At 48.5% G+C, this 15,388-nt stretch overlaps 1 protein-coding gene across 4 annotated transcripts in view; it reads right to left on the reverse strand.

Moving 5' to 3' along the window:
• HSF1 (heat shock transcription factor 1) overlaps positions 1 to 15,388 on the reverse strand; it is a 67,591-nt gene that overhangs the window by 34,263 nt on the left and 17,940 nt on the right. For all 4 annotated transcript variants that reach the window (XM_078617585.1, XM_078617586.1, XM_078617584.1 and 1 more), the window contains exons 5-9: positions 8,436 to 8,511; positions 7,409 to 7,470; positions 6,828 to 6,915; positions 2,314 to 2,441; positions 1,205 to 1,519 (exon numbers count right to left, since the gene is read on the reverse strand). In XM_078617585.1, coding sequence (XP_078473711.1) covers positions 1,205 to 1,519; positions 2,314 to 2,441; positions 6,828 to 6,915; positions 7,409 to 7,470; positions 8,436 to 8,511 — 669 coding nt within the window. The remainder of the gene's footprint in view (positions 1 to 1,204; positions 1,520 to 2,313; positions 2,442 to 6,827; positions 6,916 to 7,408; positions 7,471 to 8,435; positions 8,512 to 15,388) is intronic.

Raw genomic sequence — 15,388 nt, forward strand, 5'->3', positions numbered from 1 at the left:
TGAAGATGTTCAGGCAAGATAGTAATAGGCCAGACTCCACAGCAATATTACCTTAAAAAACAATAAAGCATACCATCCATTACTGATGTGTTAATCACTACAACATTGTCTTGTACAGCACAAGGTTAAGTGATAACAGTAATGTCCCTGACGAACATCAAACAAGGTGAAGAAATAGCTGAGCCATATCGATTCTGTATACCCATGGTATAAGTGTAACTTTAAAAATACCTGCAAATATGGAAAATTAAAGGTATCATTTAAACAAATAGGAAACACAATAATTGCCATGTCCGAGCTCAGAATAAAGTTTGTGCTTTAGCACGTTAAGGACCAGCCTCTACGTAAAGAAAGCCCTTGCTGCTTTGGGAGACATAGCTCAACAACTTAACGCATTCACCATTCGTTGAATACATTTATGGTTCAAATCTGGCAGGCTGCCCTGGTTATTACTGCAGGTGTATTAAGCGTAAAGTATTTTGTGCTATCTGCTTCAGTGGATGATAACGGTCCTTTGACGTCATTCAAAACGAGGAGGCCATTGTGTGCCGGACTCACGGTCCAATTTAAAAAAAATAAAATGCAAATTACTCAAATTGCGTTTTCCATCACTACTGGCACCATCTATAAAACATAGCACGTTCCTCCGTGCAGGCCCTGCACTATAAGAATGGTGCGAATACAAATGTAGTAAACTATTATTGTCACGTGTTTGTAATGGGGGTGTGATAACTACCTCACCATCGATGCATTTCACTACTTTATTCCTACTACTCCTATCATTCCGCTTGTTATCCATGGAAGCATGACTAAATCTTAAGACTTTTTCAGGAGGGTCCTGCCGAGTTTACGAAGTAGTGAGAAATGTTGCTACTGTGTGCAATTCCAATTGGTATTTTGCAGGTAATTTTTCAGCATTGCAATGTTTGGCCAATATCATTTACATTGTACATGGCTTTAACTATGAGAGGAAACCAGAGAAAATAGAGGAAACCCCTGCAGAAAAGGGAGAACATACAAACTCCACGCAGAAAGGCGACCGAGTCTGGAATCGAAGCCAGGTCTCTCTTGCTGCGAGGCGCGATTGCTTCCATTGCTCCACCGCCATTCATCCCCATTGTAGTTTACCACGAAAGGCAACAAAGCAACAGAGCACACTTCCAGCAACGAGTCGTGCAGCAAGTGAACGCAGCAAAGCCAATACCTGTCCAAGCAGGCGACGCTGAGACACTTCTCATCGGTGGCAGCGTTTGGATTGGCCGGCGGGAGCACTTCCTCTGGAAGGGGCAAGGTGACCGGCTTGTCGTCACCGCGGCCATCATCGCCGCCGTCACCACCGCCGTCGTCTTCTTCCAAGATGGTGTCGATGAGGGACGACGGGGAGAGCAGACCGCTGCACACCGCCTCGGCGGAGCCCAGCGGAATCTCGGCGACCTCATCCTGCGGCTCCAAGGGCAGCAAGTCGTCAGGGCCGAGCACCGGATTTGGGCTGTGGGGCTCGTCCTTAATGATGACCGGTCTGCAACAAAACAATAATTCCATTTTTCCTTGATTTAAAGCTTTCGTGACTGCAGGAATCCATACTCTTTGGTTCTTTCGGTAAAGTCACGTAGGTAGAAAAATCATAGATCACGACGTTTCGATCGCAACACAAGCTATCGTCATCAGGTGGGACAACCAAAGCAAAGAAAAACTGATGACGATTGCTTGTGTTGCTATCGAAACGTCGTGATCTATTATTTTTCTACCTACGTGACTTTACCAAAAGAACCAAAGAGTATGTATTCCTTTTTGTCTTTCTGACTAGATAACCACATTTTAATTATTATTTTTATCATTGGTTTCGCTTTTTCAGGAGAGTACTGCCAATTTTCACAGGAAGGGATTAAGTTGCTGTAGGCAATCACAACTGAGTAACTGTATTGCTCAGCATTGGGATGTTTGGCTAGTTACACTGCCTGTGTTTTTACCTTTGGGAGGAATGCAGAGTTACCACGATTGTGGTCAAAGTCTCCAAGCATGATTGCCACCGTAGCCCTTTAAAATTGGTTCAGCCAATCAGGCAGCAGCAAGAAAGGCCTGTGTTCGATTCCCAACTCTGGTGCCTTTCTGTGTGTAGTTTGTTTTTTGTTCCACTCCATTGGTTTCTTCCGGGTTCTCTGGTTTCCTCCAATAGCTATGAAACGCATTCCATGTAACCAGTATTGGCCAAACGTCCCAAAGCTGAAAGGTACTAAAATGCAATAAAATTAATTAAAGAAGTGCAATAAGCTGAATGATTGTGAATAATAATGGGTCTGTGCAAGTCCTCACGTATACTCCTCGTAGTCGGAGCCGCCGGCTGAGGGGCTGCTGTGAGACATGTCCGTGATGTCCGAGATGATGGGCCCACTCGACGCGAGGGTCTTGTCACCAAATCCGTTACCAGATGAAGTTGTTACCTGCAAAGAAACATGTAACTAATTTGTAGCGTAAATACCCAGGAAAGCTAACGGAGCTCTAAAGCTCTTAATCTGCCCTTGCACACTCACCTGATATGTTGGACAACACCGCGTGTGGCTACACAAGACCCCACCACAACTAGTCAATCTCCCGATTGACTCGTGGTGGAGTAGACATTATTATACCGCTGGGTGGACAGAGGCGTGGTGGGAGACTGAATGGAACCGCCATCCTCTGGATTGCAAGTCCAATGTGCCGACTGTTATACCTCGTCAGCTCCTAAACATGTTATGGTTATTGGTCTAGATATTTCTATTTGTACAGCAAACTGGCAATTTATGACAAGTGCTTATCATACGAATGAAGTTGGTGAGACACTGCCTCTCCAATACATACTTCACTTGGAATGTAACATTCTACAAACAAACTGAGGGCACCCCAATGGGTTCTCCCTTTATCTCCCGTTGTGGCCAACATTTTCATGGAAAAATTTGAGACGGACACCATCCATGCATCCACTCTACGCCCGTCCTTGTGGAAGAGGTCCGTGGGTGCCACGTTTGTCATCTGGCCACATGGCCGACCGGCTCTGAAACAATTTCTCAACCACATCAATTCCATACACCCAGCAATCAAATATCATCATGGAGGTAGAAAAGGATGGCATGCTACCTTTCTTGGATGTCTTAATCAAAAGGAGACCAGATGGCTCAATGAACCACTCTGTCTAAAGGAAAGTAACCCATACTGACGCCTACCTACCCATCCATCCCAGAAGAATTCCCTCATCAAAACGCTCCACCATAGAGCTCAATGTATCTCCGACCATGAACACCTAACCAGTGAACTCAAACACGTACACCAAGCTCTCAAGGCGAATGGATATTCTGACTACACAATCCGCAAAGCCATCACCCCCAACTGTGATGAAGGAGCCATCTTAAGATACAATCAAAACCATCACCGTGCCATACATAGCAGGAATAACCAAAATATTTCCAAAATCTTGCATAAACACAAGATCCAGGTCCGATTTAACACAGTACATAAAATTCGTGACCTGATCCCATCTGTGAAGGACAAGATTCCTGACATGCAATATCCCGGTGTCTACAGACTAGGCTGTATCTGCGGCAGCAGTTACATTGGGGAAACCATTGGGGAAACCAATGTAACTGCGGACCGTGTTCGTGAACACAACGCAGATCTGAAACACGGCAGGACCAAAGCTTCTGCCGTAGCTGATCATTACTTTAATGCGGCTGGCTCACATGAAATTGATTTCTCTAAGATGATGGTACTTTGCAAGCCAACTGGCTATCAACAAAGATTTGTTCACAAAGCCATCCATATATATAGAGACAAACACAATTTCAACCGAGATGAAGGTTTTAAACTCAGCAATCATTGGCAAGATGTCATCAACCACTTTGGATCATGACTTGAATTTGTGTTTCCTTTTCAACCTCTACCATCAGCAGTGTGGATGGGTGTCGCGAGGTGCAATTCCCCACCCCCCATCTCTACCGCTCCCCCCCCCATCTCTGCTCCACCCCCTCTCTCTCCCCCTATCTCTGCCCCATTCCTCCCCCCCCCATTTTCTGATGGGTGTTACCAAGTGCAATTCCTCCCTCCTCCCATCTCTACCCCCCCCCCATCTCTGCCCCACCCCCTCTCTCTCCCCCTGTCAATTCCCCCCCTCACATCTCTCCCCCACCCCCATATCTGCCCCGCCCCCTCTCTCTCCCCCTGTCTCTTGCCCTTTCCCCCGCCCGCTCACTCTGGAGCCCTCATAAGCAGCTACATTTGGAGGTTTGCCCCCTCGTTTCTCGCCACCTGATGAAGACCACTTGTGTTGCGATCGAAACGTCATGGGTTTTTTGCTTTTAATTTAGATTTTTGTTTTATATCTCAGTGACTTCACCGAAATAACCAAGAATATGAATTCATGCAGTCACGAAAGTTTTAAGTCTACACTAATAAGTACTCCAAAAATTTGTAATTTTCCGGAAAAAATTTTTTGTTGACATGATTTAACTTCTTATATTTAATGATATACCCATCAGGAAGCACTCAATTTAGAAGATTCTGTTCGTTATTTTTCTATAAAGAACAAACATTTATGGGGGAAAGCTCCTATCTCTTCCCTTTTTCGAATTATTCGCATTTGAACATCATAAAGTGTAGTTTTGACATTAAAAACCGCTTAAATCCGAAATATCTAAAAATAAATAAAAGACAGAAGAATGGTTCTCAATTTCATTTTATTTGCTGTTTAGCGCTCTATCAAACGAAAAATACCCCTAAATCTTTTATTTTGAACGGTTTCTGAATGACACGCATAAACATGTTCACGTGGCACTCAAAATCGACATTTTGGGGCTTTGAAATGAAAAGGCTCGGATTTTTCCTGTTTTTTGTGTCCTAAAAGCTACCTATCTACCACATTTCAGCTGTCTACCTTGTTGGGAAGTACGCTAGATATTTTTGAGACATACATGCATATATACATACAGATTAAAGTCTTTATTTATATAAAGTAGAGCAATTTTGAAAAGCTTGTAAACAGCGAATTTGTAAGCAGTGTCTTCATCCAGTAATCGCAGTACGGTAACAATGTTTGTTTCATTTCTCTATTGCTCCAAAAAGCTTAAAATGCAAATCATCAAAATGACTTATTATTTGGAAGCGAAATCTGCATGCTGCTGCCTGTTGTAAGGGATATGTTACTTACTGATGATTATGGAGGAGTGGGGGTTACTTACCGTGCATTGACAAATAATTATTAAACTAAAAAAAAGCCTCAAAAACTAAAACCAAGAGTGGGACTGCAGGGGATAATTGCAGAACTATTATCATCAATACGTGTGTTTACCCAGAAAGCCTCAGCGAGCCTCAAAACCTTTTCAAGGAGTCTATGACATCTTTGTTGCCGTACAGGGTGATGTTGCAATGTACAATTCCAATTTACTACTATGAGCCAAGAATGTCTGTCCCACACGTGACGTCACTCCACGTCGACCAGCCCCCCTCATTAATAATCATGAACAGGTTAAGTCCTCCACATGGACACCCCTCCCTCCATTCATAATAATCATGAGCGGGTGACGTCACTCCACATTGGGGGGCGAGGCGCCTCCTCCCCCCTCCTCAGCGTCAACTTATAACCCTCACTATGAAGGCAGACCCTCACGTCATGCTGTTGAGACATCGAAGTAAAAAGGACGTCATGATGATCAAGGGATTATAACCTTTAAATTAACTAAGTCTGTGTCACCGCGGCCTTACAAATTTCACACGAATGGATGCAATGAAGATCACGTCGCAGTCTGCTTTTTGCTTGCAAGTTTCACATTTACTGCAATACACCAGTCCTTGGATGGGAAAAGGCTAGTTGAGCAATAAGCAGACAATAACAATTCTGTTACATGTATTTTTTTAGCTATGAGAGGAAATCTGGCAGGCTGTGATTTAGAAGGATTTTAGTAGGATCTGAAATTCCATGAAAAGTAAAGAGAAAAAATGTAAAAAAAAAATGTAGGAATTATGACCCTACTTCTCGATTTAAAGCTTTCGTGACTGCAGGGATTCATCTTGGTTCTTTCGGTAAAGTCACGTAGAAGGGAAGTAATAAAATAATAAAAATAAAACACAATAAAATAATTATCACGACGTTTTGGCTACAACGCAAGCAGCCGTCTTCACCTGAAGACGGCTGCTTGCGTTGTAGCCTGAAGACGGCTGCTTGCGTTGTAGCCGAAACGTCGTGAGAATTATTTTATTGTGTTTTATTTTTATTATTTTATTACTTCCCTTCTACGTGACTTTACCGAAAGAACCAAGATGTATGACCCTACTGTTGAGTTCACAACACTCTGGACGTGGCAGCAGTTGCTAGGATGGTGTCATCCATCACTTCCATTGCACTTGCCAATCAGCCGGCTCACTTGAGCTACAGCCAAGCCTGAGCCAAACTGTGACTAAGAATACTCAATTTAAAGCTTTTGTGACTACAGGGATTCATCTTCTTGGTTCTTTCGGTAAAGTCATGTAGAAGGGAAATAATAAAATAATAAAAATACAACATAATAAAATAATTCTCACGACGTTTTGGCCACAACGCAAGCAGCCGTCTTCAGGTGAAGAACAGGTCTGTTGGAAAGACAGCGTCTGAATGGGCACCACCAGGCTTGGCAGCGTATATTTAAGCTGGGTTGGAGGGGGCGCCTTGACAAATGAATTTGCATATCAAGAGGAATTTAGCATATTTATGGGAAATGCAGATATGGGATTAGTCACCTCCTACGCATTCCACAAGTAGTGAAATGCCGCAGACCACGTTACACTGTAACGCTAGTCGTGACTTGGGGAGATGCGGCACTCACAGTGTAGTCGTCGAGCGGCTCGATGGAGAGGGGACGGCCGTACTTGGGCAGCGAGTGTGACGAGCTGCTGTCGTTGAGCATCAAAGGCCTGGGCACGGTGCACAACGAGAGGGGGGAAGAGGTCATGTAAGGCGTAAGCAATGGGAAAAATATGATCACACAATGCTGCATTTACAACGATTTATTTTTGTTATTATTACACTTGTTAACCTAGAAGAGCACCACAGAGTATCAAGATAATTTTTCAGGAGGGTCCTGACAAAGTTTTTGCAGACGGGGTGGCATTGCTACCCAAGTCGGTAATTTGCAGGTACATTTTCAGCATTGGGATGCTTGACCAATATCAGATAGATTGTATGTTTTTTTTAGCTTTGGAAGGAAACCAGAGAACTCCAAAGAAACGCATGCTGAACAAGTGGAGAACATACAAAACTCCACACAGGACAGCACCCAAGTCAGGAATCGAACCCAGGACCTTCTTGCTGCAGCAAGACACTCGTGTGAACACTGCGCCACCACCCTGCCACTGCTAACGCTCTTCTAACACCCTCGGCTCAAGGGTCAACAATGGCAGAACTCACAGCTTCCGCTTGACCCCGATGACTCGATTTGACTGCACCAGGGAAACGAGGAATTGGATCAGCTGCACAGATGCACAAAGAAGAAAGTTAATAGGAGCACTCCCATGATTATCCAAGACCAAAATAATTGACTAATTTAATACATTTCATACGTGCGACATTCTTATAGTTATGGATTATCACAATCGGTAATAGTATCACAGTAAGGGGGCAATGATTGTGATGTATAATCACAATTAAATAATTTGTTAATTATTTTCAAAATTTAACTATTTTGGACCATGATGCCAGCACACATTTCCAACTCTTTTCAGATAACATCACAGGATATTTAACATCCACTGTGAAGCATACAGTATGGATATTACGGTCAATATACCCGCAGTAATGACCACTTCGCCCTGCTGGACGTGAACTACAAACCTCTACAACAAGCGGTTAATGCGCGACCGCTGGGCCGTGTCACCATCCCGGGCTAAAATGGCTCCAGACTGGGCATGGGAGTTGTGGTGAATCACTCCTCCATTAATTTGATAAATTGTTGCAATTCAAGGTAGTAATTTTTTTTTACATTGCTGTGAATATAGCGACCACTATCTTTGATAACTTCTTTCGCACCGTACATAACATAAGGCGCTAATCGGGGTAACATGAACCCTCGTGGCTGCAGGGGTGACGTGAACCCTTTAGATACAATATACACGTGATTGAACTCTTGTTTTTCCCAGCCAATATGATTCACAATGGAATTTACGAGTGGCCATGTAACAATTAGGACCCTCCACCACCCAAACCATAGCCAAACAAATGTCACTTGGTATACAAGCATTTAAGGCACCAGTTATTATGGTTTCACCTCACCGGTGAGTTGAAGTTTGGCACGTGAAATGCTTGTGCACATGATCATTTCATTAGTTTAATTTGTTTGGCTGTGTTGGATTTTACCACATTACAATGATAATTGATACACAATAGATGTATTATCATTGTAGCTGCACCCAGCCCTGTTGACACCTCAGCTCCTCACCTTATTCACCACCTTCTGCTGTTGCGCATGCTTCTGGCGCAGAGAGGCAACTTCTCTCCAGAGAGCCTCGTTCTCCCTGACACAGAACACACACAATATGCACATAACGTGAGCAAAGTCAAATTATGGGATTCTTTAAAGTCGCCAATTACATGGTGGCACAGTGGTAACATTTCTGTCTAAGACCAATAAGGGTTTGGGTTCGATTCCTGACTCGGATGCCTTTCTGTGTGGAGCTTGTATGTTCTTCCCCTATAATGCATGGATCATCTCCAGGTTCTCTGGTTACTTCCCATAGCTAAAAAGAAAAACATATTGTAACCAGTCCATAATAGAGGTTTTTGGGTTAGATCGTGTAAATATATAAATGTGTCGTTAAAACCGCCACCAAGCGACACAGCCAACTAGTAAGGGTTGCCACGTCAACAGAACGTGGCCAATTCGTTACGAGTACAGCACGAACCGGTGTGTTGGAGAGCCACAACATTTACAATCTGAGTACGCCGTTTCACCTGTAATTACAACTAGCTTCATCAGGCAGGAATTCATATTCTTTGGGTCTTTCGGTAAAGTCACGTTTTTTTTTTTCTTTGAACCTATCTAGGTGAATTTACCAAAAGACCCAAAGAATATTGTGAAGTCTTACTGTTTCGTTCCTTATATAGAGGCATAGATGTGGTGACCACGCTTCTGCGCTCTTGCACAATGTGGAGGGGGGGGGGTTACTGAGGCAACGAACATTATGCATGTATATTATACGAGCACTTTCAACTTGTCCTTTCTGTCTATTGTGTTAATTAAAATAGCCTGACCAACGGCAATACCTATTGAAGTACGCTGCCCTTTGTAGGCATGTATTTAACTAATGTATTATTTTATTATTCTCTTCCACGCAGCACTAAGCCGGTAGCTATCTGAACGGTTAAAATTATTTTTATTTATTTTTATTTCGATAGATTATCTAATTAGTCTTGGCCAGTCGTAGCTAGTTTTGCGCGATACTTCCACATTATCAACATCAATTGAGTGTCCTTGTTGGGACGCGCGTTCTGCTCTTGCTGACAGTTATATTTAGGAAAATGTAATATTCCTCTGATGTTCTTTTAGTCTCGTGCTGATCATTCGTCCTGTTTGCCCAACATCACATTTACCACCCGTGCAGTTAATCCTGTACACACCTTCAGCAGCCCAGGATGTGGGGGCACCCGACGAGTAATTGACCATAAAAATGTTGTCAATTACAATTATTAGTCGATTAATCGACTTAATCGACGAATCAACACCTCAGCTCTACGCTGTACATTACTTTTTTTTTATTATATGTGTAGTGGTGATACGCGCTGGGTGTATATGTCGTGTGCCAGCGCGTATGTACGGGTGTGTGTGTGGTGACGCGCGCTGACGGGGAGGAGCAGGCGTCAGTGCGCGGGTGGGGGTAGTGCTGCTGATTGGCTGTGTGCCGGTGACGCGCCCAGAGGGAGTGATCGGGTAGCAGCGCGGTGTGATTGGTCGGGGAGTGGAAACACGCGCTGAGCGGAACCGGATCGTAGGGATAGCGCGTGGGGATTGGGTAACTGAGGAGCGGTGCCGACGTTGAGGTCCGCATCCGCTCCGTCTCCCGGGAAGAAGAGGTATATAAGGTGATGCACAGAGGAGCAGGGGGCAGAAGTGGAACCATCTAAGAATGAAGACGAAGGTGCAGAGATAGAGCCCGGAGAGGAGAGTAGAGGAGAGTAATGGAGAGTAGAGGAGAGTAAGGTATAAGTGTGTAGCCAGCGAGAGAGAACGGTCTACACGAGCTGAGTAATGTAGTGTGTAGCCAGCGAGAGAGAACGGTCTACACGAGCTGAGTAATGTATAGTGTGTAGCCAGCGAGAGAGAACGGTCTACACGAGCTGAGTAATGTATAGTGTGTAGCCAGCGAGAGAGAACGGTCTACACGAGCTGAGTAATGTATAGTGTGTAGCCAGAGAGAGAGAACGGTCTACACGAGCCGAGTATGCATACGGTGTAGCCAGAGAGAGAGGAAGGTCTACACGAGCCGAGTATGCATACGGTGTAGCCAGAGAGAGAGATGCAAAGTCTACACGAGGCGAGTGGAGAGTGTAGCAGAGGCGCAGAGTCTACACGAGGCGAGAGAAGAGTGTAGCCGAGGCGCGGAGTCTACACGAGGCACAGAGAGCCAGCAGCACAGAATCCAGAGAGTCAAGAGAAGCGTAGGGTGAAGAAGAAGAGGTCACGAGTTGTACCGTTGTATGGTGACCGCATTGTGAAGAAGAGAGGCCACGCGTTGTATTGTTACAAGTCAAGATTTAATAAAAGAAGTGTGTTCCCGTCAAGGAGTTTCCTGCCGTCATTTTCCAATACTTCATCTGGCGTCAGAAGTGAAACGGGCTTCCAAGTATGGAGACAAGGAAGACCCGTAGGACCCACGGGATTGACCGCGAGGAAGACCTGGACGACTCGGGGCCGCTGGTGGCGGGGGGTGAGGAAGAGGACTTGCCCACGCTACAGGGTCCGTCGACGGCGCCGGCCGAGCGACCGGGGACCGACGCCGGGCTTCGTGAGGCGCACTCCCGACTGGCGGAGCTGCTGCTCGCCGCCGCGTCCATCTTGGCGGAGATCAGCTCGTCGGGAGGAGCGGGGACGGTGGGGGACATTTTACAAGGTCGCCCCGCAGATTCCCGCCAAAACGAATGGGGGATTCCCGCCATTGCGCCTGGGCCTACTTTTGGCGGGAACGGCGAGCGCATCGACGTCATCAGCGCGAGAGGGGGTCCGCCATCTTACGTCTGCTGCTGGAGCCGCCATCTTAGACACCGACGGACAGGCGGAGAGGAACCACGAGGCGGATGACTTCATTTTTCAGCAGCGCCTGCCCACGTTGTCAGCCTTCAAGGCGGAAGGCGGAGACTGGGGCCAATTTCAGCGAAGGTTTTTGGCGCATCAAGAGATGTCAGCGTGGTCCGATGCTACGGCGCTGCGGGCATTGCCCGCCATGCTGGACGACGATGCGCTCGCGGCCTTCAGGGCTGCACGGAAGTCGGACCGCTCCACGCTGAAGGATGCGCTGGGTTTGTTGGCCAGGGTCTACGGACCTCCCTCTACGTGCCGCCATCAGTTCTACGCAAGACGGAAAGCGGCCACGGAGACCGCGCTGGCCTATCGCACGGCGTTGCTGGCTCTTGCTGATGCTGCGTTCCCTCGGATGGACGAGGAGGGCCAAGACGCGATGGTTTTGGAGCAGCTGCTCAAGTTGGCGCAGGACCTGGGGGTCCCTATCAACACAGCTGACGAGATTGATATTTCTTCTTTGAGAGTCGCCACGAGTATTCAAGCGCACGAGGCCCTACAACGGAAGCAAGGCGTTGGTTGCAACGCTGCTGTCGTCGCAGCCCCGGGTTTGGTGGTCGCCGAACCCCAAGTCGTCAGCCCACGAGAGGAGGCGTTCGCCACGGGACGACCAGGGGACTGGAGGCCGGGGGCCCGGTCGCCTCTGCGATCGGGCCGAAAGTCGGAGCAACCAAGATCTACTCCGACCCTCGTCACGTGCTATAACTGCGGCCTCCGGGGCCACGTGGCGTCCGGGTGCCGCGCTCCGCGGCAGCGCGCCATGGGAGCTCGGCTGGACGACGACCGAGAGCCCAAGCCATCTCTACAATCCCCGGCAAGTCGCGGCACCTCACACGCTCGGCCTGTTTATTCGGCACACATGGGACGCCGCGTTGCGGCGGAGGAGGGCCGGTTAAGGTTCGGGGATTCGGTTCGGCGAGGGGGGTTCGGCCGGGACCAGGGAGACATTGAATGGGCGGAATTGGGGCATAGAATTGTGGCTGCTTCGGCGGGTTCGTCCGTTGTTACGGGATCTATTGATGGGGTTGAGATTAGGGTGTTAGTGGACACGGGGGCATCGGCAACTATTATATCGGACCTCATTTATAATATTCTTCCAGTCCAATGTCGTCCGCTGCTTCCAGTGGATGTGCCATTTTACGCCGCTAATGGGGGATCGTTGGGCATTATCGGTCAGGTTAGGGCGTCCATTTGCATTGGAGATATCAAATTGTCGGGACCCGTTTTCGTTTCGTCTTCTTTGGCAGTTCCGTGTCTTTTGGGCACTGATTTTTTGGCTAAAATGCCTATTAAAATTCTTATCGATCAACGATGCATTGAACTGCCATCGGGTCGCCGGATTTCATTTTTGACGGGCCCTACTGACATTCGGACGGCGTGCGCTACGATACAAGCGGTGGCGACGCAGACAGTGCAAGTGCCCCCGGGTTCACAGATGTTGATTCCCCTCCGGTTGCGGAAACCATGGGTGAGGGAGGCTTCGGGACAGAGTATGCTTTTGGGTCCTTCTAACAAGGCTGTCGGGGGTCTTGATTTATCGGTGGCTCACACTTTGGTGCGGGCTGACAGGGATCCGTTTGTGATGGTTTTGAACGCGGGGTCGCGACCAGCTGTCATTCCGCAGGGCACCGTACTGGCTCACGCGGCGCAGGTCCCTGGGGATGATGGGTGGGTTGCGCAGGTGGGCTCGAGCCCCGCGCGGAACGTTGAGCCAAGGGAAGACCTCGAGTGGGTCCATTCGCTATGTGCCGCCTCGGACGATTTGTCGGCGGCGCAGTTGGGTGCGCTGCGCGAGTTGCTCATTGAATTCTCTGATGTATTCAGTAAACATAAGTATGACATTGGGTGCACGGATTTGTTGCACCATCACATTGAAACGGGCGATGCGGCGCCGGTCAGGCTAAATCCCTTCCGACTGAGTCCCGTGGAGAAGGAACATGTTCAGTCGGCTGTTAACGATATGCTAGAAGCCGATATTATTTCGCCCTCCTCTAGCCCGTGGGGAGCGCCTATTGTGCTGGTTAAGAAGCAGGACGGGTCCCTGCGATTCTGCGTTGATTTCCGTCGCCTGAATAAGATCTCTGTGGCTGACGCGTATCCGCTCCCCAGGATGGATGAGTCTGGTGCGCGATATTTTTCGACTCTTGATTTGTTATCGGGGTTTTGGCAGTTGCCGCTCGACGAAGAGTCGAAACCTAAGACAGCATTTCGGACTCCAGGGGGGCTGTTCCAGTTTAACCGGTTACCCATGGGACTTCACTCCTCTCCAGCGACGTTTCAGCGACTTATGGAGCTGGTTTTGTCGGGCTTGCAGTGGGATACATGCTTGATTTATATGGACGATGTCATTGTTTTCAGTAAAACGTTTGAAGAACACCTCCGGCGATTGAGAGGGGTGTTCTTGCGAATGCGATCGGCTAAGTTGAAATTTAAACCGGCCAAATGTCACCTCCTTCGTAGGTCCGTTGGATACTTGGGTCACATTGTCGATTCTTCGGGGATCTCCACCGATCCCGCGAAGACGGATTGTGTCGGTTCGTGGCCGACACCTACGTCCGTTTCCGACGTGCGTAGTTTCATCGGGTTTGCTTCTTATTATCAGCGGTTCGTTGAGCACTTCGCCACTATTGCAAAACCCTTGCACGCTCTAACGGCGAAGGGAGTGGAGTTCAAATGGGGACCGGAGGAGGAGGCCGCGTTTCGCTCCCTCCGGGACGCCTTGGTGGGTGCCCCACCCTTGTGTTATCCCGATTTTGCCAGTCCCTTTTTGCTGGACACGGATGCTAGCAACACGGGCATTGGGGGGGTGCTATCCCAAGTCGTTGGGGGGGTCGAAAGAGTTGTCGCCTACGGCAGTAGGGTGTTGTCTCCGGCGGAGCAGCGCTACTGTGTCACCCGTCGCGAGCTGCTTGCCATTGTTTTTTTTGTGCAGCAGTTTAGGCCATATCTCTATGGTCGTCACTTTACAGTCCGAACGGACCACGCGGCGCTACAGTATTCATTGAGGGTCGCCCAGCCCTCGGGCCAGTTGTCGCGTTGGTTGGAAGTCCTCCAGGACTATCAGTTTACGACTACGTACCGTAAGGGGTTGCGACACACGAATGCCGATTGCTTGTCGCGGTTGTTGCCTTGTGATGAATGCGCGTGTTTGTCGGGATCGGCGCGCTGTAAACCGACGCTTGCGGGGGAGATGGGGGCACTGGCTGCGACAGCGGGCGCACCGATCGGGGATGATTCCACTGCCTCTCAGGGTCGGGACTCGCTGCTCTCGCTGTCGCTCAGCGAATGGGGCCGCCTCCAGATGGCGGACAGCTCGCTGCTAGCATTGCGCCGCAAGGTTGGGGGTCCCGAGGGGGACCAGGAGCGTACCGGCTCCTATGTACTTGAGCAGGGCGTGTTATTGAGATGGGACAGTTTGTCCTGGCGGAACGCACTCGTGGTGCCTTCCGCTGTGAGGGGGAGGGTTGTCTTGGCGGCACACGAACGCCTCTTGCACTTGGGAGTTAACAAGACGCTTGCCCTGCTTCAGCGTGACTATTACTGGCCGGGAATGGGAAGTGATGTGGTACATATTCTGAAGGGGTGCGTTGAGTGCGCCAGGCGTAAACCACCGGCCGTGGCAGCTAATCCACCGCTGCAATCTATTCAGGTCTCGCGTACCAACGAGCTCGTTGCACTCGATATTTTGGGGCCCTTCCCAGTCACGCCGAGAGGGAATAAATATTTGTTAGTGGGGGTCGAATACTTTACCCGATGGCCTATGGCGTGGCCTCTCGCTAACCAGTCGGCAGCGGCTGTGACGGATGCCTTCGTCCAGGGCTATGTCCTGGACAAGGGGGCTCCCGAACGCCTGCTGACCGACCAAGGTAAAAAATTTTCGAGTAAATTGTTGCAAGAGGTGTGCGATCTGTTGGGTACCAAGAAGGTGCGTACCTCCCCGTACCACCCGCAGACTGACGGGATGGTGGAGAGACTCCACAAAACTTTGACTTCCATGCTGTGCCAGCAGGTGTGCGAGGCACATGTAGATTGGGACCTGCAGGTCCCGGGAGTCCTTGCCGCGTATAGAATGGCCCCCCATGCAGCTACGGGGTTTTCCC

The sequence above is a fragment of the Lampetra planeri genome, chromosome 54 (assembly GCF_965212315.1).
Source record: "Lampetra planeri chromosome 54, kcLamPlan1.2.h2, whole genome shotgun sequence".
Taxonomy (NCBI): Eukaryota; Metazoa; Chordata; class Hyperoartia; order Petromyzontiformes; family Petromyzontidae; genus Lampetra; species Lampetra planeri.